Here is a 27,450-nt window from a genome sequence, read left to right on the forward strand (position 1 = left end):
TTGAACCTGACTGTTGTAAAAGTGCTTTCCATTCTTTATACAAGTTTGACTGTAAAGACTGTATGGAATTTCTATTGATGACACCTTGCAAGACAGATATAATGTCTATGCTCTGCTAGAACTTTGCATATGTGGTATTGGTGCCTGTGGGAGTATGGAACTTCGAATATCATATCGTAAGATTTCAATATTGTAATTTAAAGGTAAACTTTCAGTATTTAATTCATGCATGAGAAAAATGTTCTGGTAGGATTCTGTACAAACATGAAATTGCAAAAAAATATAGAAAGGCATAAGGTCAATGTTTTGGTAAAAGGTAGATTTACGATTGCTTCGTGCTGGTAGAAATAGTGTAGGACCATTTTCAGAAAATTTGAGGCAGCATGACTACACTTGTTCCGATGTTCTCACAGTCATTAAGCACTTATAGCACTTATTGTGTAAAATAAGAACAGATTAATTTTAATAATATCCCGTAAAGCACAGATAGATGTAACACTGGAGCTAGTTGAATCCTAGCAAAGTTTGTGGCTCAGTTTTTTTTCTTTTTGTGCTGACATTGCAGTGAGTCTCAGAAAGCAGCAGAGGCCTGGAAACGATATCTGCGATATGACGACAGCAAGATTGTGGGTAGGTACAATTTTCAGACACGTAGGTGCGAATTGAGTGTGAATACTAGATACTATCACGAAACTTCACGGAAAACAGACTTAATTGTTTCACAATATAATTTATTAATTGCGGTTTTAGCAAATGTGCTGTGGTTGAATTATTGGTTCTACAAATAATTCAGTGCAGATTCATCCTCCTCTCATCTGCAGTGCGACTCTCATCTGCCTTGGCCAGCTTGCACAATTTAGTGCCAACATGAATTGCTGTAAAATTTCCTCTGTTCTGTTTGACTTGTTTGCAAATGTGCTGGTGGAAAAAAATGGAAAAAGACACAGGTGCAAAAAATTAGCTGTTTGGAAAGATCTTGAATATTGTTGAGTTTTAGATTTGATTCTGGGGTTTTACGTGCCTGAACCGCAATGCGACACAGGTACGCCGTTCTGGGGGACTCCAGATTAATTTTGACCACCTGGGGTTCCTTAACGTGCATCCAATGCACAATGCATAAGCGTTCTTGCATTTTACCCTCATCAAAATATGGCCTCCATGGCCAGGATGTGATCATCCCGCACCCTCTGGCTTAGCACCACAATGCCGGTTGAGCGTTTCATGCCTAAGTGGCTAATGCCAGTTACACGGAGGAGGAGGAAATAACTTTATTGTGTGCCCTGCTAGTTGGTGGGGAGGGCCAAAGGCCCCGCCTAGGTGATGGCCAGGAGTTCTTGGGTCCTGGCGGCATCCTTGGCCCGCTGGGCTGCCCATAGCTAAAAAAATTCAGTGGTTTCTGATGACTCTGAGGCACCTGATCCATCTGATTTTGAGCAGTCCTCTCCTTGGCAGTAGCCTCCACAGTCATTTGTTTTGTGGTAGCTAATTTCTTAAACTGCCAGAATAAAATGTGTACTCAGAAATAATGCTGCAAAAGCACTTCACATTAGTTCACATAGTGTTGCATGTGCACGTGGGCCTGTATTTGGGGTAAATATTCTTCTTTTCTATTCCTTTTGATTTCATCATGGGTCATTCCTTTTGCCTTTGTCATTGGCTTGGCTGCTTCTGCATCGGCATTATCGCTGGGATTGGCCAGTCCGTGTGTTGCATTTTAAATGAAGGCAGTGTGCACGGCCATAGTGGTTTAAGCAAGCATTTACAAAGTACCAAAAAACTGCTCAATGAACCCTTAACAGCTTTTCACTTTAGAAGAAGTTCAATGTTGTTAAATTCAAGCACATCAATCATACAGGGAATTGCCATTGTGCCTTCCCACTTGTAGCTGTTGTGAAGCTGCCTGTAACTTACGGTATTGTTTTTTTCTCGAGCATCTGTTCCACCAAGTTTCTAAGTCTGATGGCACTTTGTAGTGCAAGACGACTGGCTGTGTGGACATGGTGGACTGAACTGTTAAATGTCCTTCGTTCTGGCTGTGGTATAATAGAGCATCATGTGGCGCTCTGCTGTGAACACAAGGACTACTTAGCGCATTGGTTCACTCTTCTATCTGCGTAGTACCATTAAGTTGCATTTCAATTCATTCTTCAGCAGTAATCGCTGTTTGAGCGTAAATTGATCAGTAATCGCTGTTTGAACATTGATCCAGCAGTAATCGCTGTTTGAACGTAGATTGTGTGTCCCTTTTCATATTTGCACCCCCTTGTAAAAGCACTTTGCCTCTTGACCTGGCACCCGCCGTAGTTGCTGTGGAACTCTGCTGCCGAACACGTGGCCGTGGGTGCGATTCCCAGCTACCGTGACCACATTCCGGCAGGGCGGGAATGCTAACATGCTTGTCTGCCGAGTTTTGCACGCATGTTGATTAAGGCACCCCAGCTGATCTCCCATAGTTCCAGTATTGCTTTGAGGCGTTCAAAATTGATCAATCGTGATGTGGCATCAAGGTGTTTGCCACTGACCACTGTGCTTATTCTTTATACAGACTGCTTCGTTGGCCAGCTGAAGAGCACGCTCAAGTGCAGTGTCTGCGGCCACAAATCGGTGACCTTCGACCCCTTCTGGGATCTCTCCCTCCCGATACCCAAGGTGAGAGCTGCCTTTGCACATGGATTCCTTTAAAGACAAGCTTTTGTTAAACGTTACCAGCACAAAATCAAGCTGTACGCAGAGGGAGGGCGCAGACACCACAAATGCAGAAGTGGCAAAAGAAATAAACTAGTAAAGAAAGTGGCAGCAAGGCAGGACGTCCCAGCATTGTTCTCAGCTCCAGACAGGTTGGCACGTGTGTTCCCGGTCGTCATTGACATGACTAGGAAATCCACCTGTGCAAGAAAGTATGCCTTGCACTTCCTTACACATAAACCACCCGAGTTTTGTGCAGAACTGAGTGCGTTTAGAAAATACCACTCTCGATTGTGTTGAAGATGCTATAAATAGGTCAGACTGGAAGTTGACTAGGTTGACTAAATGATAGCCTGAGACAACGCAGCATGCATGTAGGAGCAACAGCAGGGCCATGACATCTAGCTGGACATTGTCAAAGATGTCAGTGTCGCTTGCTTTTTGATAACGTAAATATCCTATGTCACTTCAAATCAGAATAGATTGGTTTTTCTGGCTTTTTGCAGCAAAAAAAGGGGGGAGGGGGAATGACTGTCAAAGTGAAAAGGCGGGCGAGTTGGTTGCTGCAGTTTACATTCATATTGGCAGTGGAAAATTGCAGAGAACACACAAACGAGGAAACAGTATAGATGGAGTGAGTGCTGGTATTTACATCAACTGAGTGTTATTACATTGTTGCAAATATGCATACCGGCCCGAACAATTGTGCACAAGCGAGGGTGAAATTTATCTTAACGACCAATGTGAAAATAGCAGTATTGGTGTCCTAAACAAATGTACTCTACCAAACATGGTTGCTGCTGCATGCTTGCGGAACGTTCATTTAAGTATTGATACTTTTCTCATGCTAGTGCCACACTGATGGGGTGTTCACACATTTATTGTGGTTGTTGCTGGTGAGCAAGAGCTTCAAAAATCTCTCGCATTGCTTATTCCTGACTTACCCAGTCTACATTGTTTCTTTGTGTGCGTGTTTCCTCAATATTACACTGCCAACATGAACAAAAAGTATAGGAATAACTGTATTAGCACTACTTCTATTGGTATCACAAAAAGAAATAATCTCTTAGAAGATGACTTGCATGTATGCACGATAATAATACTGTTTGGTGCAATCCTTGTTTGATGTAAGCCCATGTTGAGTAAATGTCAGTTGTAATCCAGTGTTTGTGCTGTCTGGCTTCTCTTTGTGTCCGTTTGATTTTGTGCTAGTAACATGTATCGCGAATCCAGCAGCCAATTAACCTTTCTAACAGCATTAGTTGTAGCCCTGTGTTTAATTGGGAGCAGACGAGTTTAGGACCTTGATTCAATGCAAAAATATATGGATAGTCAAAAGTATGATCTCGGAACCCCTTTAATTCCATCGCATGTGAGCTGTGCTTTCATCGAGCCACACTAACATAAAAATCACGCTCGATAGGAGTAAAGCTTAACCTTGATATAATGAACATGAATATCATGAATTATTCAATTAATTAAGCAAACTTAAAGCTGTTATCGGCGATATCAGCAAGTAAAATATGTATGCTTGTAACTGTTATCATATGGATTTAAACTGTGATATAACGAAGTAGGTAAAATTGCCAATTTGCTTCACTATATCGATGTTTTGTTGTATTGAAATTCGACCTTTTATGCAAATAGGTACAGTTGCCGATCGATTTTTCTTTCACCAAAAGGGGCTGCAGCATTTTCCAAATTGGGCAATCGAAAAACGCAAATTTGAATGAGAAAAATCATTTTTATGAATTTGGCAGTCAGTGACCAATGATAAGGTTTCATGCCACATCGACGATATCTTTACACAGGTGATACGAATTAAGCGAAACCAGCCACGCTTCTGCGTGTACTCCGCTCCCACGGCTGGCAGTGTTGCCCGCACTGGGACGACGCTATCATGAAATGTGCCGGTGAATTTAGAAGGCGGAGCGTTGTGGGCACGCTCCACTGCGCCAAAGCCTTCACAGTGCAAGGCATTGAAGAAGGAACGGGAGCACAGTGGAGGCCGTGTTTGATTTTCAATAACTCCGCTTCCGCTGAATGCATTGAAGTACTTTTTGTTGCAAAGTATTTCTGAAATAGCCTATTTTCACTTAAGTGGTTTTCTCCACTTCAATAAAAAGTAGTTCAGGGCCCCTTTAAAGTATAATTGTCTTGCATTGTTATATTAAGTTTAGAAAAACAGCCTTATTGGCCATCTAATATCTATATCCCTTCACGACGGAACCGTAAATGGGTGCCGTCTGCGGCGGTGACAGAGCTTGAAGAAAGTGCTATTTTAGGTCTAATGGTCACGGCAGATGGTGTCACTATTGTATAAAGTATGTTGCGATGAAACATTTTCATATTTATTCCGATAAGAGGGCACAGGTTCTGCACCTAAAAATAGTATGAAACGATACCCACTGCTGAGTAGCACGTCCACTCAACATTTCATTGACAGTGATTGTGTTTGAGTCTGGTTGTCGGAGTGATACAGTGTGCCATCCATTGTTATGTACACTGTGAGTGGGATGAAAGTTATCACATCTTTGCTTCAAAATCATGTTTGATCATGTACAGTCAACAATGTAAAAGTATTGAAAACTATTAAAAGCTTATTAGAATTTTTTAATAATGATTATTTCATTCAAACACAAAATTGAATAGTGACTGTTCGATTCAAGGACCAAATGAGCTCTTTATTTTATTCATTATCTGCAAACTTAGAATATTCGCACAGCCCTAGTATACGATGCAGGAACAGCTACACCTCTGCTAACATAGCTTCTATCCTTGTTCCATTTGAGCCCTACCCTTTTCAAACTGTTTCACTGGCTCTATCACCACTATGGCTATGCTATTGCCAGAGTTTATCACTTTGCACAGCTGTTGACAAGAACAGAATAGATGGAGTAATGAGGATCATCATTATATACCATTGCTTTCCTTGTTGTGCCATTTAGTGTTCCTTTGTTCTGTGTTCATGCATATACTGACTGTTTATGTGCCTTTGCAATTCTGCAGAGCTCAGACCCTGTCACAATCCAGCAATGCCTGAGCCTCTTCACCAAAGAAGAAGTGCTCGACGGTGACGAGAAACCTGTAAGTTTAAGCTTGCCCATTTGGCTTACGTACACTGTGGCTTGCACACCTCATTTCACCTAACCGAGATTGCAGATATCAGGCTAGAATAGTAATTAAGGTGCCTACATGCGGCCTGGTGACATCTATGTCACCGTCCTCTGTTCCCTGTACCATCCAAACTTTCATTATGCGTGTCCCAGGCAGGGTACCAAACCATAACTGAACCGAAAACTGAAAAAAAAAAAAAAACATTATTTTTGATAGAACCAGAAGTGAACCGTGATGTTACAAGTTTTTTCACTAGGGTGCAATACTGAACAGAAAGAATAATGGTTTTCAGTTCAGGTAGGCCACCTTTTCTGGAGTTTTTCATCTATACATTGCGTTCACTTGTGACTCAACTATGCTGATTCACATACATAAATAATACTGGTAAATAATAATGGTAAATACATACCAGCTTTCTGTAATTCAAAATGTAGCAGTTTTCAGTCTATTGCATCCACGGGCAGACTAGGTTTTGTTAACGCACCAATATTCGCATCATATCTGGTGCCTCGACTCGCCAAACTGTGAAGTGTGCAAAGTACCTGAGACAGTGGAGCATGTATACTTGTTGGTTGCCCCAAGTGTGCCTGTGAATGGCAGACATTGGTCTCTTCGTTAGCACCAATTATCAGGCCTTTCAGATAAAGCGTTACTGTGCCGTCAACTGGATATATCAATGAATGAGCCATCACAGCTCTCAGAATATTGAGTTAACAAGAGCCTAGATTCAAGGTGGTAAACGGGCCCTTCGAGCACAAGCATGTTTACAATTGCATGCTACTGCCTGTCCTTATCATTACTCCTCAGTCCCCTATTTTTTCTTTCTTGTTACATTTCCTCCTGAGCAGAGTAGCACACTGGATAACTCTCTGCGTTTCCTCAATATATTCTCTCTCTCTGTTCCCTCAATAAAGTTGTAATAAAACTGCACTTAGCAGCTTCACAGCACAGACTCGATTTTGTTCTTTCGCACTTCTTTATTCTCTTTTCTCCCCTTGCCTTGTTTCAACTTCTATTTTCAGGCCGTCATAGGATTGCTTCATTCCCCCCAGCATTGTTTGCATCCCTCCTGGGATGATACTTGAATATATTCCCAATAGCGGTGGATTCCATGGTGTCATTGGGACCAATTTATCATATGGTCTTTAAGTGTCCTTGTTGAATTGCTGTCATGATCACACGAAATGGTCCGTTATAGGCGGTGTTCAGGCTTGGCCCTCTTTTTACCAGTACGAAGTTATCGAAGTCGAGTGTTGGTAACGTTGTATTCTGCCTCTTGTCAAAACTTTTCTTCATTCTTTCATGATACCTTGATCTACTATCTTCAGTTCTTGCTGCTTCTGTAAGCTTTATGTTCTTGTCAATGCCGAGGCTTATATCCACGGGCAGATAAGGTGGTCTCCCAGTTGCAGCGAATAGAGGAGTGCATCCCAGGTCACATGTATACGAGTGGTTGCGGTGAGCTACTGCCTTTTCCAGACATTTCCAACCACCTGGCAATCCTGTGTACATGCTAATGTATTGTTTGGTGTCCCTGATAGCCATTTCAGCTATCTCATTTGCAGTGGCATGATAGGGCACAATGAACCGTAGCTTGATATTATGCTTTTCAGCCCATTCCTCTAGCTGACGACTTCAGAAAGCAGGTCCATTGTCGCAGACAATTACTTTCACATTGCCAAACATTTTCCTGTTGCAAAAGGAAATTACGCTGTTAGCGTCTTCTTTACTAGCTTTTGCTGCAATCATCCTGGGGCGCTCGTCAATGCACGACAGGAAGGCTTGTCTCTCCTTAACTCCTTCAGACTTTTTTTCGTAGTTGCGGGAAGTCTAGATGAATAACCTCAAATGGGGGCCTGTTAGAATATTGTGGTATAACCATTTTTTGCGTTGGTTGTTTAAATTTTACTTCGTTAATCTGGCATTTATGACATGATAATGCATAGTCTTTTGTTTCTTGCTTCATACGAGGCCAGGAGAACCTTTTTGTCAATTTCATGTAGGTTCTCCTAAAGCCATCATGGCCTCCTATTTCGGGGCTATCATGATACAGTTCCAATATTTTTGGAACAAAGGAAGTAGGAACAGCAACTCCTCTATTTTTAGTATGTTACAAAACCTTGGTTCCTTCCCATATCCTTGCAACATTTGCCTCGTCATGGTTGTCTGGAAGCATAATGACTAATCGTAATATTGCATCCATGTCCTTCATAGAAGCTCCCGGGCGATGAACTACTTCAAAATAAAAATGCTGAAGTTCACCCACCCAACAGGCTACCTTTCCTTTCAGTTCGGCCATCTTCAATATGTACGTTAGTGCTTTATGGTCTGTGTATAGCTTGAACTTTGCACCTTCCAAATATGAATGGAAGTAGCGGATGGCTTTTAAAACAGTGAGAGCTTCCTCTTCTGTCGTGGTATAGTTCAGTTCAGTTTTATTGAACATGTAGCTATAGTATCCTATTACACAAAGCTATTGGTTTGGTGGTCTTGATGAGTCTCTCTGATACAAGACTGCTCCCGTTCTATAGTGAGATGCATCGGTATTCTATTCAAAGGGCAGCGCAAAGTCTGGTAAGCACAACACAGGATCTGAAAATATTATTCAGACCACTTCTCTGTAGGCATCACCACATTCTTCTGTCTAACAAAAGGGAACATCCTTTTGTTGACTGCGCTAAAATATGTAATAAAACTGCACTTAACAGCTTAACAACACAGACTCCATTTTGTTCTATCGCACTTCTTCTTTATTCTCTTTTCTTCCCCTGCTCCTTGTCTTGTTTCAACTTCTATTTGCAGGCCGTCATAGGATTGCTTCAAAAGTTTCGATTCGCATAGATTACAGCATTGGTGTTCAGTCTACATAATCCTTTTGCCACTATATGCAGCCTGAAAGGTGTAATCTTTCAATGAAGCTTAGCTGCAGTGTCACATTTTTGTACAAAATAAATGGGTGCCATTTTTCTGTAATTGTTCTTCTGTTATGCACATGACCAGTGGTTTGAACCATTAACTTTCCGCTCCGAAGTTGAACCAGAACTGAACCGTTTTCAGTGAACCAAAATGAAAACCGGAAGAAAAAAAGTTAAGGTTCGAGACTCTGGTCCCTTGTTTAACAGTGCCACCAACAGGTACACGGCCATCCTGTTTAGGACAAGTTACGTGTGTGGGAAAGCCTGCTTACAGAAATTTGGATATTGTTCATCGAAAATAAGTTGGTGCAATTTTGATTTGAAAGAACTGGTACTTGAGGCCACTAACTCATCAAGAGAATGGATATGAAAGAGTATAAATTGTTGCTAAATGTTTAGTTGGCCTGATCTATGAGCGTTTAGTCAAGCATAAATGGCATAAAATAGGTTTCGTGTTTAGCACTATGCTTTCTTGTTTGCTGTTACTTAAGACACATGGTCCCCATTCTAAATGCTCTTTTGTTCTGTTTTTCATTTTCAGACTTGCTCTCACTGCAAGACCCGTCAGAAATGCACGAAAAGCTTTACCATCCACCGGTGTCCAAAAATTCTTGTGCTTCGTATCCTTTTTATCTGATATATTAGAAAAAGATTTTTCTGTGCATATTGATAGTGATCTAATTGCTGTAGGCTCTAGATGAGTAGTTGTCATGTGCTATAAATTTCATTAACTTTTTTAACTCTAGCATTAGTGACGTTTAGTGAGACACCTAAGCAGTGTGTCAGCAGAAACACACCTCTTTGTAAAGGTGGTCAAAGCACCATCTGCAACACCTTGGCGTTGTTATATGCCCGAGGAAACGTGTGTGAAAAACATTAGTGAAGTACCTTCCCACAGTTAAAAGTTAAAATGCAGACTTAGAAAGTATTTATTTTTTAAAGTAGTGGCTCAAAATGGAGCATAACTGATACATTGGAAAAGCTTTTTATCCTTGACTTGTGTTGTTGCCAGATCTAAAGCGATTCTCTCCCAGTGAAAGGTTTCGGGCGAAGCTGAACACTCGTATCGAGTTCCCACTGACGAACCTTGATCTCTGCCCATATATGTCCAACAGTGAGTGCTTTTCTTCTTTTTCTTGATTTATCAAACAAAGCTTTATGTCTACACCTTAGTTCTCATTGTTGTCGTTGCATTGTCATCGGAGGCATTAGAGCTTGTGTGTCTCGCATTAGCAGCATGAGGACAGAAATAGTCCTGCGATTGCTGATGACAGGCTTACCTAAGATAGACACATTCACGATTGTCAGTCAGTGACTCCATTCCCCGTGATCTGCCCTTGTCTTGCAAACAGGGCATGAGCTTTGTTTCTAATGTCGTCATCTATCTGCTCCTGCAGCTGAAGTGACAGGTTTCATGGTATAACTCTCTGACGCATCAGAAATGTCATAAAATATTGTATATACTTGTCTAAGAGCAGCACTTTTTTTTTTTCGCAGTCTTGATAAGGTGCGGCCCTTATGCAGGGCATGCCATTGTGGTATAATTCTTCTTGCCGTGTATAATGCCCTTGATTTCTATTTGCAAAAAGAGAGAGCTCTGCTGCTGTTATAATGCAATATTTGTTCATACGAGCACACCACACAGGTAGGGCCCGTCTATAGTCCTCACTACTGTCGCTGTCGCCACTGTACACTCATGGATACAGTTGCCCTCAGTGCTCTTCATAGCATTAGATATGACTGCAATGCAGAGCTTTTCACAACGATGTGTGGAGACCACCACACCCCATGCTCAGAATCCAAGAGCCTGCACACAAGCTGCAATGCTCTCTTCCATCTTCGAATTCTTCATTTCAAAGTATTGGTGTTTTCGAATCTTGGGCTCTTAAGTTGGAGGTGCAGTTTTTATGAGTGCTGCCCTTAGTCAAGTATATATCGTATCTGGTACATATGCACACTGCTAGACTAGTTCATTTCATCATTTTGCAAGCAGACTGAAAATTGCGGTTGCTCTCACCAGAGCTGCGCAGGTAAGACTGGCGCATTAGTGACGCTGGCTCATTGGTGTGAAAAACATTTTGCTGATGCAGTCTTAAACAATGAATAAATGCAGAGCTACAATAATTTTAAAACATGTTCTTCTGGGTCCAAATTTGTTTCTCACTGCACCCCTCCTTAAAGGGACATTGTTAAGTCAAGCTAAAGTGATAAATAAGCTTTCCAACATGCTTAGAGCACCACTTTTACAAAAGTTTTCGCAAGTGAGGAAATGTTATGAAGATAACAACAAGGTTTATGCCAGTACTGTGAAAATACGGTACCAGCTTCCATGGTCTAACATATCACATTTATAATTGGCCAAATGTTCTCAACCAGAGATACTTCAAGAGAAAAAAAGTTATGCTGCAATTCAGCATACGAGGTAATGTAGTATGGTCGATTTTACAACTTTCCTATAAAACAGTTCATTGAGGCTGCCTTATCACACTGCTTTTCAGGGCGACTCAAGGGAGAATGGCATTGGTCTGTGCCGACCTCTGACTCAAACAAGAGGGGATTAGTGCCCTGCAGAGCGTAGATTCTGAGACTGCTGTCGTAGCTTTGCTCTTCTTCCTGCAATTAAGTCGTCTCACCATAAAACGAATGTTTGCAATGTTTTTAATGTGTGATCTAAGAGTCTATGTGTTTAATTTCCTGTTTTACTTCGGGCTTGACCTAGCCTGTTACATGCCAACTGGCAGAAGCATTATTCCTTTTTCCTTTCCTAAGAATTTCAATTACAAAGCATGGCAAACTGTTCTACAGGCATTCTCCTTAAGAGCAATTGGCGGCAACGCTGCAAAGTTTGAACAGTGGCCACAAAAATTTTGTCAAAATTTAGAAACTACGAACACTGCGGTGCACGTTATTATGTACAAGTGTAGTTGCCTCACAATAGCATCTTGATATAGCAGAAAAATTTCCAAGACATCCTTCTGTGCTGCAGTATATCTGCAGAGATAGCACATAACTGTTCAATTGTTCAGTGTGGTGTGACAGTTGACATATGGGCAGTAGTTATATTTTGCTTCTATATGGTTGTAGTGGATTACAGTCGATCGTACATTTTACACATACGTTAGATCTCGCGTGATGTTTTATGGGCTGTTTGGCTTGCAGTAATAAGTAATGTTTAAGTTCATTTGCAGTAAATCTTTGTTAAATTTAAAGCACCTTAAATGTACTCAGTAGGTGCACAAGATGACATGAGGATGACATCATGTCTACAGTACACTATAACAGATATTTTTGGGTTATCCAAAATGTAAAAAATGCAAAATCAGAATGCAGCCCACAAGGTTAGAGGTGCTGCTTCGTTCATTGTGATTTACAATGGTTAAAATTATGGCACCGCCTGCTTACTATGACCCCTCTCATAGCTTGTTTGTTTTGGAACATAAATTTCGTAATGTAGCATAATGGTTAAAATGTAGTTATGGGAATATTATTATACTTGTATTGGGGACCCCCTACAAAGTTGGACATTATTACCACTTGTTGCATCTTTTAGAAAGAAGTGCTAGAAATGTTCGACACACATGGCATTTCCCCACATTAAAGGAGGATGACTTGTGTATTGGTTCTAATTTACAAGAAAAGTTGTGCCGGTCGGTCACATTCTGGCTATATTAAAGGATAAGGATTGGGCTTCGTTAAATGCTTATATTTCTCCAGTTGAATATAATGCAGCTAGTGACTTATGCTTCATTTCAAGACTGTAGTAGAGTTTCACTCCCTGTGCCTCATATGAAAAGCTTTGAGAACCTTACTTCCTATGACGTTCGTCATGAATGCTCATTTTGCTGTGCATCTGGGCTTCTTGCAGGTCATTATGTGATGTACAACCTGTACGCGGTGTCTAATCACAGTGGCTCAACCTACTCTGGCCACTACACAGCTACCTGCCTGCATCCCAAGTCTGGTGAATGGCACGAATGCAACGACACAAAGTAAATGAACTTTCTCAGCTTCTCATTTTTCTCATGCTTTCATGCGTGACCTCTCAGTTTTATGGACAACACAATCATTCTTGTTACCCTTGAAATTAACTGTTAATTACACTGTTTTGTCACCTTTTTGCCAGATGTTCACTTCACCTAAAAACTCTTGGTGCATGCTAACACTGAGAATAAAATTTTGTGCTCTCTAAAAAAAAAAATAGTTTCAGAATTTTTATAAATTTTCATATTTTCAATATTATATTTCTTTGTTGAAATTAAATGTCAAACAAATCAGCTGTCTGTAATCAACAGTGTTGGGATGAGGGGGAGCATTGGCTACAGCCTAGAGCAATTCTCTTGTTCAACTACTATTGCCTCTCCATCTTTCTATGAACCTCTTCCTTGTTTGGACGTTAGCTGTTTGAGCTATGTGGCAGCCCTTCACATTCAACTTTATCTGAAAAAGAGAGCACTAATTCGGCCTTGCACCTTTACTAGCATTCTCCAGACCTTGGACAATTACATTTCATCTTTTGCAAACTACACATGCAAGCTGTTGTTTCAGGTGTGTACAGGTGTTCACTTGTTTCACATGTTGGATCACACACTTCACATGCCGAGCATAGATGGCAGCACCGTACCATGCCAGAGTGATTTGGAAGGAAGTGTTGGCTGCTCACAGTTGCTTCGTGTCAGTCCATCAACAAGGCATTGCAAATGGATATGTCGTGTGCATCAAACATACGCAAGGGGGAAGTTTTCACTGCAATTTGCTTCACCTCTAATGGAAGTGTATTGCACTTTTGCCTCTTAAGTAAAAGCCACAGCCATTACTTATTAAGAAAGAAATATGGTACAAATTTTCCCTGCTGACAAAACGCAACCAGATTATATATAGGCTACATGGATGCGAGATTCTGCAGTTGTAAAATTTCTTCAGTCATTGCATATCGACTGCTTTTTGACATAAATAACATCGTTAGGTTACAAGCACAGGCAAACCAGCTGCAACTTTAGAAATTTGGAGGGAACATCAGAACTAAATGCAATAAAATTGTGAAAGTGATAGGTCAAGACTGTAGCTGTGCAGTCAATGTTTGATGTTTCGAACTCCCCAGGGACCGCAAAAACATCTAAAAAAAAAAGAACAATGAATGCGTGCCTTTTACTGTGTTCAAGAGCTCAAATCGCCACAGGCACATCATAAATAGCTTTGAAGGCCTGCCACTACACTTATTAGGCATCGCAGCACCCCACAGCGGTCACTATCTCTACACTCTGTAGCAGACCGCAGCTACACACAAATGTATGTATGCGTAGCGTTTGCTTTGTGCATGACAGGGCTTGAGTGCGCGCTCATACTCCAGCCTTGCTGTGCTATATTGTGCAGACCGGCTTTGTTCTGCATCAGCTTGGCCGATGGATAATAGTCACATCCAGCTTGTGCATTTTTCAGTGCTATCAATAGCTCGGTATGAAAAGAAAGTGAAGTCTGCCAAGGTGTCCAACCAAGAGCTGGCAAGAAGTGAGAGCGTGCTTGCAGCTGTGCATGTGGTCTGACCTTAAGTGTCCCGTGGTTCGAGGCTAGTTGAGTGTTCAGAACGAGCAAGACCCGACAGCTACAACACCAATAAGCAGGGTGACCAAAGTTTAATTCCTGCGCGGGCGGCCGCGGCCAAGCATGAGCAGACGATAGTTGGCTTGTTCCAGAAGTACGTAACTGTAACCGTATTTAAAATTATATTTTCGCTTCAACCCATAAATTAAAGTGCATCAATAAATTACACAGTAACAGTAGGAAGAAGTGCACTGATCCAAACACCCTTCTTGAGCGATTGATATTGGCCAGTAGCAGTCGCGTACGGGAATCTGCTATATTATGAAATAAAGGGTCCAGAAAAGATTGAGGAGCAGGCTTCTCTTGAAAAGAGAATATTTGAGAAAAAAGTGACTTCGCGAGCTCCGCTTGCAAGCTCCACACACCGTGCAGGACTGCAAAATTTGTCCGAGATGTTCATAACACGGTATGCTATCTGCAGACTGTGTTTTTTCAGCAATCCCAAGCAGCAGTTCAGGACTCCTTTAAGGAATAGATACTGGGTATCGTGACAGTTGCCCCCTTCCCACTGGTATGCTTCACCTCAATACATTTCCTTGGTTCAAGGTGCAACACTGCTGTATTGTGGCGAAGCTGACTTTTGGGAACTGGCATTATGGCAACGCGCCATGCTTTCAGCACTTTGAAGCCATCGGCAAGGATTGCAAAATGCGGATTGCCACCATTACTGCTATGTATGGAACGGAGTATATAGCTTGGCATTGTTGTGGTGATGGCTATGGCTGAAGCGGATTGGCATGTGAGAGCACCGGTTCAAGGCTGCGAGATTATCAAAATGTGGCTATGGTCTCTTTGATTAATGCTGTTTCAGACCTGTGGTCACGACAAAACGTCCAGAAAATTGGACAGTGAGGGAAATTCGCATCTAAAATTTCAGGTTGTTGATTGTGCACCATCTAAAAAATTTTCATATCAAAAGGAGTCTTAAGAAATGCTCTTTTTGAAATTGTTTCAAGAAAGAAGAGCTTTGTGCAAAATGGTCCCATCAGTGCTGAAAAGATTCTTTGCTGTTCCATGCAGGGTCTCTGAAGTGAGTGCTTCACGCGTTGTTTCGTCGGAAGCATATGTGCTGTTCTATGAGGCAGCCACCCAGTCGTCGCGTCTCTGAGGACACGCCCCCGCAGTGCCTTCTGCCTTCCCGGACAGGTGGCCCACATGGCGAACGGGCCACCGGGCACGGCCGGGCCACTGGCAGACGCACTGCTCCCTCTGGCAGCCCACTGCCGAGGAGGAGGATGACAACACAGACATCGCCCGTCCCACTTCGACGCAGTCAACACCTGCAGCTACGCCACACCGCAGCCGTCAGCGGTCGTGATGAGCTGCCGCCCATGCCGCAGTTCATCTGAACAGGTCACACAAAAATAGCGGGCTCACATTTGTTAAGCACCGACTGCAAAAAGGCCCACTTCACATCCTGTGCTGACGGCATTGGTTCCTGTGCACACCAGCCAGGAGGGACGGCAGCACTAGCCAACGCTTGTGATGCGCACTGTCAGCTACCCTGTTGTCTTGGGAAATGTTGGCCTGCTATGGACACGTATGTGCAGCTGCACAAGTGAGACTCGTGAGTGAATGCCAACTGCCCACCCTTCTACTGAACTCGTGTCCTTTTGTGACATAGTGGAGCTTGTGCTCGAATATATGTTGCTTTCGTGTTTTCTGTTACCGAGATGTTTCAGTTGAACACGTGTGGAGCTCTCTCGAGCTGGTTCTTCACCCAGCTGCATTGGTGGGCTGATCTGCCATGAAGACAGCTAAGTGAATGGGGCTGAAAGGAGTTGTACAGGGCAAACACTTCAAAATGAAGGCATGTTGTTCATTGTGGTGGGCTGCATAGATGAACATATTTATCGCACTGTACAATAGGCATCATGGGTCAGCTCTAGCTGTACAGTAGTGTTCCAACCTATTTTTAACGTGCCCCACCTTACACTTAATGGACCCACGCAGACTGCATGCCCCAGGTTAGAATAGTAAAACAAGAGAAACAAAAGCAGCTTCACTCTTTTTGCTTCCTTGAATGGCATACCTTGAACTCCTCCATAGGTGGTTCCCTGTACTAGAAAAAAAAAGAAAAGTGATTGCACAGTCCTAGCCTGGAAGCAGCTTGTTTTCAACAATTTCTATATAGTTCACATGACGGTATCGCGAGTAGCAAGGTGATTTCTGTAAAATGGTAGCACCTTGGCTGCAGAGAATAAAATATTCTGCCAGTGCTTGAGAACAGGGACTCAAAATGTTTCTGCAACATTTGCCGGAAATCACAAATTGGGGAGGCCTTTCCTGGCAGTCACACACACATCAAAATTATACAACTGGCGAAATGGAAACTCTGAGCGTTCTTACCTGTGCTGATGTCAATGGCCCCTGTAATAATGCTTTGTGCTATGAGTCACGCTACTCGCGACCGAAAATTTTGATCAAACTGCCAGCACCCCTTGGTTCCTTGCAACTTTTTTCGTGGTAGTTTGGCAGTTCTGGGTACACCTACTGCTATGTGCTTTTTCTATCTGTGGACATCAAGTCAAGACTGCAATCAAGCCAGTGAAAATGTGGTGCTTGTGGATGGTCTAACGAACAAATCTTGCTTGCATGACGAATTCATTTTTTTTTTGTACCTTGCACCCTTGCCTCATTGGAATTTGTCATTCTTTTTTCAGGTAATTTGTGTATGTGTGGGTGTGCACGTCAGGCTTTGGTTTGTGCATTGACGAGTTCACTGCAGCTGCTGTGAAGTTGCCAGTCGCATAGTATTTCCTGTCAAGCTTGTTGACCTAGTGCAGATGCGTCGTCCCATGTGGAAATGCTAGAGCATTTATTACGCCATTCTGTGTGAGCACATCACTGAACAGTGCATTGAGGAAACAGTGTGCTACAATTAAACGGTGCCCCTTTTCTGGATTATCCAGCACCAACCTCGTAGTATAGTTCACTTTCTCTTGCTTTCAAGCAATGTGCCGAGTGAATACAAAGCTTGGAACCGTAACACTTGGTGGTGCAAAGCATTCTCGAAGAAAGCTACTGTGATATGGGTGTGTGTATCCAAGGCGTGCACTGTAGCCGTCGTCGTGCAAGGACACCAGCATTGCAGCCGCACTGTGAAAGGGCAGCAGGTCAGTGTGTTTGGGCGGCTGAGTTGAGTATGCATCTGGGGTGCTATTCTCGGTAACATGAACAAAGAACATGAGAGCAACAAGGGTGACCCAGGTTATCTCCCATCATACGTGAAGTGCTGCTATCTGCACGCATGTATGTGGCTCAGACATTGCAGAGTCTGAAAGTGCCGAGGGCTTTTCACCTTGACATTAATAGGTGCACTCTTATTTTCAGTCCCCTAGCTAAAGCAGCGGAAGTCTTGCAGTTCGATGGCATTGCAGAATGAAAGAGAAACTGCAGATGTAATTGACTGCTTATTGAAATGCTATATATATATATATATAAATATATATATAACCACACGTTTGTATATAAGCATGTTTATTCTCAAAGTATGTCCTATTTAAGAAAAGAAGCTGAAGTTCTCAGTGCAGTGGGTCGAGAGAGAGTACTCCCTCTTGCTCTTGTTTTTGTTGAAATTATTTTTTGTGTTCTTGAGTGCAGGATGTGTTGATGTCAGCCAACTTGGCACTCTGCTGGTAAACCCTTGAGCACGGCCTGCTATAGCGGCTTTAATTAATGTTCACAGCAAGTGCAGGCTTTTGTTGTTTCAAGCAAAGTTCTAGTGTGGCATATGCCAAGCTTTTGCTATTTAGGGGTGCCAATGTTGTTTTTAAGCATGTTGCGAGTGAAGATACGAGTTTTATTTTTCTTTAGAAGGTGCGTCCATTAGATCTTAGAACTTTATCACCTTTTAACACTGTTTTCATACGTGGTTCCTTTAAAGCAGTAGTCTTATTTTTTTCTTATTTTTTCTGTGATGGCATTTTTTTTTCTTCCCTGATGCCTTAGCATATTGTTGAGTGAAAATGTCTGGCTTCACGAGTGCTTACTTGCCATTATGTGAACAATCCTATTGTGCAAGAAAAAGTGATTCTGCAAGTTATGGGATGTGCACTTGAATCCCGCCCTATGAGCTTCAATTTCATTGATTTTCACTGTGAATATATTTAAAAGAAAGCCATTCTTTGCTGATTCGTAGAGCAGAGAGTGCTGTTTTCACTTCTCCACTCGGTCTTGGTCATAATTTGTTTATACTAGGCCCCAATTTTGATTGCAGATGCTTTTGGAATCTCTGCACTGCAATGCACGACTTTATTGAAATTCCAAAATTAAAGAGTCAGCATTTTCCAGCTAGTTATAAACAATCGGTACCTGTCCTACAATAGTGAAGGCAAGCACTCTTTGATATGCCACACGTGTAAAACAGACTTTTGTACATACACCACAGAAACCGTAAATGCAACGTGCCAGGTCTACGTGGAAAGACTATCTGAAATGCACTGTTTGCATTTTTTGGAGAGAAATATAATACTGTTGGCAGTAAGGCGTCACCTGTTGTTCTAATCACTCAGACCAAGCATTGCTGGATTATGACTGTACTGTTGCATTGAAAAGAGAGAAGGAAAACAGTGAGCATGCTGTGAATATGGTCAGGAAGGTACAGATTGTGATCTCTTCAGAAGATCTTCATCACATGTGCATCGGAGGGCTACGTGGAGTGTTGGTCAGTTTACAAGTCCCAAGCAGAATGTTTAATAGCACATAAATATGGACCCTTGGCCTGCTCTAAGCAAATTCTAAATAAATACCCATTGATATAGATGTTTTTCCCTACACGTAATTTGTTTATTTAGAACTCGTGAAGAAATGCTTTCTCTTGCTAGCTTCGCCCAATTTGTACAACATTGATAATGTGCAAGGGCGAGTCTTGCGTTGCACAGAAAGCACATACTGACATTCGTACATGCATTCACTTATAGAAGTTTCTGAAGTTCTTTCAGGATTGCTTGCTTGGTTTACAGGCCAAAGGTGTAGCAGACATGCTATAGTCGGCTCTCTTTTTGTTTCCTGAAGTCAAGCGCTTCTGTAGCTCTCTGTAAAATGTGAAAGCCACAAATCACTTCTGTTTGTCATATAGAACTCACCTTCTTGGTGGAGTGCATGCAAATGCACGCTGCGTATAGAAGCAACACTCATGTGAAGCACATGCATGTTCGAAGTTTAAAGCATCCTTTGTGAAATAAACAGTGTTAGGCTTTTGGCCTCCTGTGTGGTTGTGTCTATGAGTAGAGGTTTACTTTTTTGAATGAGTAGTATGAAAAAAAAAAAAATTATTCACACATGTATGCAAATCTGAGCAACTCTTACATCAAGGACAGCGAAGCTGTACCAGGGATTTTTGCACATTTCAGACATCCCAGGGTTCCGGTTTGCCAGTGCCCAACATATACCCTAGACTTTGCAAACACTTTACTGTATCAAATGCTTCGCTAGACCAGAGCTGTGTACTTCTGTGCTGTGAGTGCATGCTGACAGATGTCAATGTGTATGCTGTACCAGCTCCACAGATTTCAGTGTCTGGCTATACATGCAGACTTCCCAATCACATGACCGCTTCGAGGCTGTAAAGCTGGAGTCCAGCTATGCATTCTCACTGACAGCCTGGTCATATGGCTGCTTCAGGGCTGACGCAGGCTGACGCTGGCCATTCTCTGGCTGACATTTGAGATGAGCCACGCTGCCTCGCAAAAGCCGTCAGACAAATTTTCTATACAGTGTAACTGTGAAAGAAATTTTCCCGAATCTGTGCAAACATTTTGCCAACTGCTCATGTTAGTGAAGAGCCTTTTGTTATCTTTATTTTTAACACGATAGCGTCAAGGGCCCTGTGTTGCAGAAGATCCGGTGTTGGCGTCCATTGTCGACTTACTTTTCGTGAAAAATTATTTCGAACCACGCAAGCCCTCTGTCTAGCACAGATACACTGCTGATTTCTCGAAGTAAAATGCATCAGAAAAATCGTAAAGTATGACTTGCGCACAACCTACAGACATCATAGCATCAGATTGTAATTTGAATATATGAGAAAAAATAATTCTGTTAAACGGAAACTCGAACACAAACTCCCTTTTCAGTGTTTCTACGATTCAATAGAGCGGCCTGCCTGGTTCCTTGCAACACCTCCAGATGGTGCTTGCCTCCGTGCATCTGCGACCCATGCAAGGGTCCGTGTTTCTACCAGAAAGCTCGCCTTCGTGCATAACGTTCACCGGCAGCGTTTTTCAGTAAAATATCATGGGTATGCAAGCTGCAGTTGCTGGAAGTGTGAGAAGCAGTCAGGGATTTTTGAATGCTATTATGTTCCACTCTTGAAGGTGAAGCTTAAGCGTCCTGCAATTTTTTTATATTGGATCTTGGCCGCAATTGTGGCTGCTTGTTAAGAAGCAGAGGTCGTAAAAATTAGTCCAGAATCCCCCATTACTGAGTGCCTCATAATTGGGTGATGGTTTTGGCACGTAAAAATGCAGAATTTAAATTGTTTTTAACATTTTTTTTTACCTGACCGTGGCATGTTTACAAACCCTTAATTTCCAAAAGCCATCACTAAGAACGCAGTGGTAACAGTGAGCTGTGGCTTGAGCACCTTTATGTTTGGCCTTGCTGCTAGTTATATTGCTGTGACACAGCGATCGGCACAGCGCACCTTGCACCCTGTTTGGCACAGACTTCTGAAATCTCCGACAAGGACTGTTGCTCCACGTAGGAAATCTTTGAAGCAAAGTCGCAGCTAGTAATCCAACCTGTGCAGTGCTTTTTTTACTTGTGGGAAGCTTCATAGTAGGATGCTCATATCCTGTGCAACTGACTTAGGTTTAATTCCTGGCTGAGGCGAGATTATTTTTTAGTGTGCAGCTGATATTGTGCTCATAGCCACAATTAAAAGTGTGACAAGACATTGACAAAAATTGCAGTAAAGGAAACCTAGCAGTCGCTGCCATGAAAAGAACTGAAAGCTCATAGCAGGGTGAGGGGTAGGGATGGTGGGGGGTTTTTGAGCTTAGTGCACTCTGCAAGGATGTGTGCTAGAGTGCCTGTTGATCGTCTGCAAAACGGGCATGAAGTGTCATGCTCTGTTGGGAACATCTTGTGCAAGAGCACGGGATGCGCTAGCAACCCCGCTTGCGTGTGTCGCACAATCGTTTGCTGCATTCGGCTGAGTTGCGGAAGATGCCCCCAACCGCCCCGAGCGATGGGAGACCTTGTTGTCCAGCCCCGACCTACCGACCCAGCTGGCGCTGGCGGCTAGGGGCCAGGAACTGCTGGACGCATATGGGACCTGAGAAGAAGGTTCCATCCCGTCTGGTGCCAGTGCGCACCAACCTTTACTAAGGGCTCAATAAAAGTTTATTCTCTCTCTCTCTCATAGCATAAAACCAGCCTAAGCGTGAAGCAATCGCAGCAATATCTCTAACAATATAGCAGTGGGCCGACCACTATGCCCGAAAACTGTCAATCCGGGCCGAAGACGAGCCAGAGCTACCGCACCCCGTGACAAGTTGCAAAGAAATCACCCAAATGTACAGAAGCGGCAGATGTAGGCTTCCCCGTCCGCATCCGCAACTCAGCCGAATGCAGTAAACGATCGTGCGACGCACGCTAGCGCATCCCGTGCTCTTGCACAAGACGTTCCCAACAGAGCATGACACTTCCTGCCCGTTTTGCAGACGATCAAAAGGCACTCTAGCACACATCCTTGCAGAGCTCAAGAACCCCCCACCATCCCCAGCCCCAACCCCGAGCGATGGGAGACCTTTTTGTCCAGCCCAGACCTACCGACCCAGCTGGTGCTGGCGGCTAGGGGCAAGGAACTGCTGGATGCATACAAGACCTGAGAAGAAGATTCCACCCCGTCTGGTGCCAGCGCACACCAACCTTTACTAAGGGCTCAATAAAAGTTGATTCTCTCTCTCTCTCATAGCATACAACCAGCCTAAGCGTGAAGGAATCACAGCAATATCTCTAACAATATAGCAGCAACTTGCAAGTCTTCCTTTTGTCTGTGTGCCTTCAGAAGCACTAGCGAAATAGCCTGTCAGGTCAGTATTGTCTCTATCTTCCTCTTTACCTGTTTCATTACTGAAGTTGTCGTCTTGTTCCTTTCTGCTGTCTAGAAATCTTTCATGTGGCCTAATCGATGTACAATCAGTTATTCCTTTTATGCAAAGAGAAACCTGGTTGTAACAATTGGTAGACTTGCTTATGAAGCACTTCCACCAGTTTTTTTGTATGACAGGACATATTTGTCGCACAAATTACTGCACCCGCACGGTCCAGCACTTATGACATTGCCATTCCAAGTAGCAGCACTCCATTTTGCTTCCATAATTAACAATAACTATTTTGTAAAATTTACTAAAATGTAGGTTGCTACAATCCACATTATGTCGAGCAAACATAGCTCCAGTGTATGAGAATAAAACAAGCCAATACTCTTAAACTCTGGGGACCGTAATCATGGCTACAGGCAATAATTGAGAGACAAAGGGTTCTCGCAGGAACATGAAGACTTGGAACAGATCAACTGCACGTGAACACCGGAAGCCACAGCCTGAAGCCAACATTTCAACAAGGATGTTTTTTTTTCATTTATTTTGCTTCCATTTGCAGTAAACGATCATTCATTATATATTTTGCTCTCTTATAAGACACATTCATACACATTGCTGTTTCTTTTTCCTATTGGCACTTTGTATTCTTACAAGGACACTCAAGAGAAACAATAAATCAATTCAAACTGATAAAGTTTCTTTCAAAACTCTGCATTTGTTAAGTTCACATAAGAGGTAAAATAAGAGGTAAACCAGAAGATAAAATGAAGGCCATACTTCCATTTTGTTGGCTTTTCCGCCAGAATCTTGGTGCCAGTACATCAGTACGACATTGTGGACAGAAGCTATATTTTTCCTATTTGGACTGTTGTGGTTCAGTCAAAAGCTCCTGAAACATGCCAATTAAGGCAAGTGAATATGAATCAGTATCTGCTTATTGTGGTGACCTGTGCTGCAGAGCCAATTTTAGGAACCTCATTAAGAAACTTTGTCCTTAGGCTCCTTGATTAGCCGCACAAACACCTACATGCTAGGTTTTGACCCCTTTTTTCTTCTTTCTATACTTGGCTACAGCACTGTCCTTCGTTTCCATGTATGCATTGCTGCATATGTGGTCAGAACGCATGGAGTTACTTGTCACAATGGGAATTATTACCCAGTCTTTCAACTCCGAAGTGTGCATATGTCCGTCCCGCGGCTTCGCATCAAAGCTAGCTACGTTGCACAGCTTCTGCAATTGCTTCAGGTTCTTATGTGGAGGTTGTGTAAATGTTCTGTTGACACTCATGACAGTTGTAAAGATTATTTCAGTCAAACAGCTCTAAAGCACTAAGAGGAACGATAATGAAATTCTAGCACAACCTAATAATGCCATTACCAGAAAGCTTGGGTCTATGTTCTATGCTGCAAACAATGTCGCATCATAATCTCCAAGAGCCAACAACAGGCCATTCCAAGGTAATGGGAGCACAATTAAGTCTACGTAACCGTCTCGTAAAGTATACAATTTGCTGCTTGCGCATGCATCATTTCACAATTTCATTGGGCTGCTTTTGGAATAAGTATCCTTTATTTATGTTTCTTAGGGTTGTTGATATAGTGGAATTTTCTCATTGAATCTGAATATTTGAAGAAAATTGCATGCAAATACAGAATTCAATACAGAATATTTCCATACTTTTAAACAAAGTGAAATATGGCGTTCATGTGGAGCTTGCTTATAAAAAGAAAAGGGAAAAGGCGCTTGTAAAGAGATTTTGTGGTGCATGCATTCAAAGCCGTTCACAACTAGGTCTCCGATCAACTGGGAGTTGGTAAATGAGAAAGCAACTGCTTTCAGTTATCTGGTGCACCATGACAATGAAAGTCTTGAAACATGAGTATGGCGCATCACCAGGTGCAAGCACAGCACTCTGTTCATAGAAGGGGAGAAAGGCGATACTGCAGCACCGTACATCACTTTAAAGGAACTTTAACATGACGAGACTGTCCAAATAATACACAGGTCTGCTTATATAGAGACAACAAATTCTTATACAGGCTGCCTCAAAGCAAGCCGATCTCACTGAATGACTGCAAATTATTCAGCAGAATAATTCGTAGCAGACCCTGCTCACATCGGGCTCCCTCTGTCGGGACTTCAATAAGTATTATCCCTTATATTCAAAGTGCAACAAAGACTCAACTTCAAATAGCGAACTCTAGAATCAAACACAACTTTGATTTGTATTCAAAATGTTCTATATTCGCACAGCCTTATTTCTTTATAAATTTTGATGTCCCAAAGCAATGCATTAGCTGAGAGATATGCTATAGTGAAGAGCAGCAGATTATTTTTGAGCGCCTGAGGTTTTTTAAATATGTACCAGAAGCCTGATGCGTGATTGCTTCTGTGTTCTACCCCCATCAAAATGCAGCTGTGGCATCCAGAAAATTCGCAGCGTCTTCCTCAGCAGAACATTACAGCCATTGAATGGCCATGGTGGGTGACAGGCAGCTTTAGATAATCGCCCTCTATTAGCTCTGTCACATATTAACTGGATGCCATGCACAAACACTAAAACAGTTGCTCTGCCGTGAAACTGGCGTAACTTCCGCTTTTATTTGAAATGTTGGAAGTTACATAATTGAAAGTTAGGAGACTTCATACACTGTATAAGATCTGCTGAGTGACGGGGCAATGTAGTTAGTTGCCAATACACTTTACCAATGCCTCCTTCACCAACTCATACATACAACTCAGCCGTTCAAACTTTCGAACCTAAACACCCTCCCCCCTCCTTTTCAGTGAAACGGGGGCAGCCGTACAACTGTTTGGCATCACAATAAAATGATATACAGAAGATGGACCTTATGTGACAAAACATGACCTTGCCTTTGTGCTTTGCAGCTGGATGGGCACCCTGCAATAGGCGACAATGAATTTACGCACTACGTAATGCTAATAAAGATGTCTGGGTGCCGTATTTGGATTGGCGTACTATTCGACGGTCAGTGGAGAACACATTGGTGTTGCTGACAGACACAATGGGAAGCGAGCAAATAAGCGTTTAGTCGTGTTGCACACTAGCCCCTCTCGATAAAGTTCGTATAACCCTGCAATGTGCCGGAAGGCTAAGCCCAGCCCAACGCAACGCGGGCCGCTTCACTCTGCAGGGTGTTATTTAAACTTGGAATCCCAGTATGCACAGCACTTGAGATAGTACCGGTTTACGGGCGTGCTATGCGAAAACGATAACCTACCGAACTGTTATCCAAACGATTTGCTCTCGAACTTAGCCCTGAAAGAACAAAAACAAAACCTGAGTTCGGGGTGCGCTGCGGCTATGCCGCAAAGACGCTTGTTGTGGTAAAAAAGTCGAAAGGAACATAAAAGCGAAGTTACAGCGGAAGATGTTACATCACATTACATCGAAGAGCGCCTAGCCACCCGAGCAATGCACAGCTGCCACTGCGATGCCTCCATGCGGCCATGCACCTAGCAACCGGCAGTGGCTGAAACTCGAAAGTGATGGCGGAGCCAGGAGAATCCGAGGTACCGCTTGTTGGGAAAATGATAAAAACTCTAAAATAAACTTAGCGACAAATAAAACAAAATGTAACTGTTACAAAATTAAACTGTAGTTTAATGAAATATGTACTTTTCTTGTATAATAAACAGTAAATGCTCGATTTTATTATGTTCATACGAAACTAGTGTTAAAAGGTAAACTTGAAGGAAGCTGGTGCCGGCGGAGCTTCCGCTGTTCAAGGTCAAAAAGAAAGAGGGCGCTGCAATCGCCATGTCTCATGGAGGCGAGGTAAGTCCATTTTTATACCGACCGATCTATTTTAGTGCTCAGCGTTGTCATGACGTGATTTTGAAATGGGATTACTGCATCAAAGTCTTCTATGAGTGATTTCTTTTCGTTCTAATAACAAAACTCATCCGGGACGAGACATTTCCATTGAAATGTTTCGATTTCAAAGTGGCCGATTCGAGGGATGTACACGTACCGCGGAGGGTGGGGGGTAAAGGGGGAAGAGAGTTGGTCCTGTTTTCAATGGTGTCCGCCGCTGCTCACGAGGAAAATATTCGCCTGCCTTAGCCGCCATTTCGATGCCTGGCGAAAATTTGGCTCTCTCAAGCTCTAATCCTACGTATTGAGCACTTTGGCCCACACCGTGGGTCCTAGCTGTTTATAAACACTCTCATGCTTTATCTCCGCGCTGAAATTCAAGGCCTCGCCGGCCTTAGCCTTGAAAGCGTGTTTTCTTTTGTGGTTGTTTTTACTTGTATCTTTCCGCGCGCCGCTCATCTTTGTGCGTTTCTTTTTTCGCTCGGCGCGATGTGTCCCGTCTTGAGGAGCGGGTTCGTCGCGTCTAATGGAAGTTTCGCTACGCTGTAGCTTCGGTTGTTCGAACTGTTCTGTCGCGCTTTTCGTGTTCGCTCATTATGTCTCGTAGATTCGGCCTATTTGTTTATAGTTGCCATGTAGCGGCGTTCTCATCTCGTATCCTTACGGATATCGGTGCTTTTGAAAACGCTTTGAGAATGGCGCCGGACCATTCCTTACCAATAGCTGATTTAGTTGTGCGTGTATTCGGCTTTCTTCGGGGCGCCTTATTGTGCAATCCGAATCGTTTCTGAAATAAAATAAGCATGAGGAGCGCTGTTTTGTCACAAAAGGAAAGAAAAAAATGCTTGTGACGCTGCGTCAGAGGAATAATAATAAAGACGCGACTTAGCTGCTGTGGCTTTGTACATGAAGCTTCGGCGCAGCATTGAAGTAATTACTGGTGCTGATGTCCTGGCGTCCCGCTGGCGTCGCCTTCCTGCTTATACCGACAACCAGCAGTTGGCGCGGTATTTCAAAAGTGCCACTTTAGCAGTAGCACCTAGGGAATGTTACAAAACGACGTGGATGCATACCACATTTGTGAAAGTATAGGCTGAAAGGCCAGACTGGTTTACTGTTGATCGTTTTTCGGACGTCGGGTCTGGCGTTGCGGATAACTTTTGACTGACTGACCATTCGAAATAAATAGCAGTGAAATACAAAATCAGAGGAGTGCTGGCTTAGAGAAGTACAGAAGCAGTCTTC

At 42.8% G+C, this 27,450-nt stretch overlaps 2 protein-coding genes and 1 long non-coding RNA gene across 8 annotated transcripts in view; 2 read left to right on the forward strand and 1 right to left on the reverse strand.

Moving 5' to 3' along the window:
• LOC142582879 (ubiquitin carboxyl-terminal hydrolase 2-like) overlaps positions 1–19,520 on the forward strand; it is a 262,205-nt gene extending 242,685 nt beyond the window's left edge. For all 3 annotated transcript variants that reach the window (XM_075692974.1, XM_075692973.1, XM_075692975.1), the window contains 7 exons: positions 566–630; positions 2,546–2,649; positions 5,695–5,772; positions 9,259–9,337; positions 9,730–9,831; positions 12,583–12,706; positions 15,336–19,520. In XM_075692974.1, coding sequence (XP_075549089.1) covers positions 566–630; positions 2,546–2,649; positions 5,695–5,772; positions 9,259–9,337; positions 9,730–9,831; positions 12,583–12,706; positions 15,336–15,423 — 640 coding nt within the window. In that variant the 3' untranslated portion in view covers positions 15,424–19,520. The remainder of the gene's footprint in view (positions 1–565; positions 631–2,545; positions 2,650–5,694; positions 5,773–9,258; positions 9,338–9,729; positions 9,832–12,582; positions 12,707–15,335) is intronic.
• Positions 596–25,854, reverse strand: LOC142582880 (uncharacterized). Of its 4 annotated transcripts, XR_012828512.1 has the most exons (5): positions 25,752–25,854; positions 25,610–25,647; positions 23,144–23,255; positions 9,998–10,114; positions 2,643–2,885 (listed from the first exon to the last, which is right to left on the reverse strand). It is a non-coding gene; the product is annotated as an uncharacterized LOC142582880 (long non-coding RNA). The 4 variants fall into 4 exon arrangements; XR_012828510.1 differs by lacking the exon at positions 2,643–2,885 and adding an exon at positions 596–918 and having other exon boundaries at positions 25,610–25,854; XR_012828509.1 differs by having other exon boundaries at positions 25,610–25,854.
• bbx (bobby sox) overlaps positions 25,846–27,450 on the forward strand; it is a 270,510-nt gene continuing 268,905 nt past the window's right edge. Inside the window, exon 1 of the mRNA XM_075692969.1 lies at positions 25,846–26,166. Within this exon, the coding sequence (XP_075549084.1) occupies positions 26,149–26,166 (18 nt within the window). The 5' untranslated portion in view covers positions 25,846–26,148. The remainder of the gene's footprint in view (positions 26,167–27,450) is intronic.

The sequence above is a fragment of the Dermacentor variabilis genome, chromosome 5 (genome assembly GCF_050947875.1).
Source record: "Dermacentor variabilis isolate Ectoservices chromosome 5, ASM5094787v1, whole genome shotgun sequence".
NCBI classification, from domain to species: Eukaryota; Metazoa; Arthropoda; class Arachnida; order Ixodida; family Ixodidae; genus Dermacentor; species Dermacentor variabilis.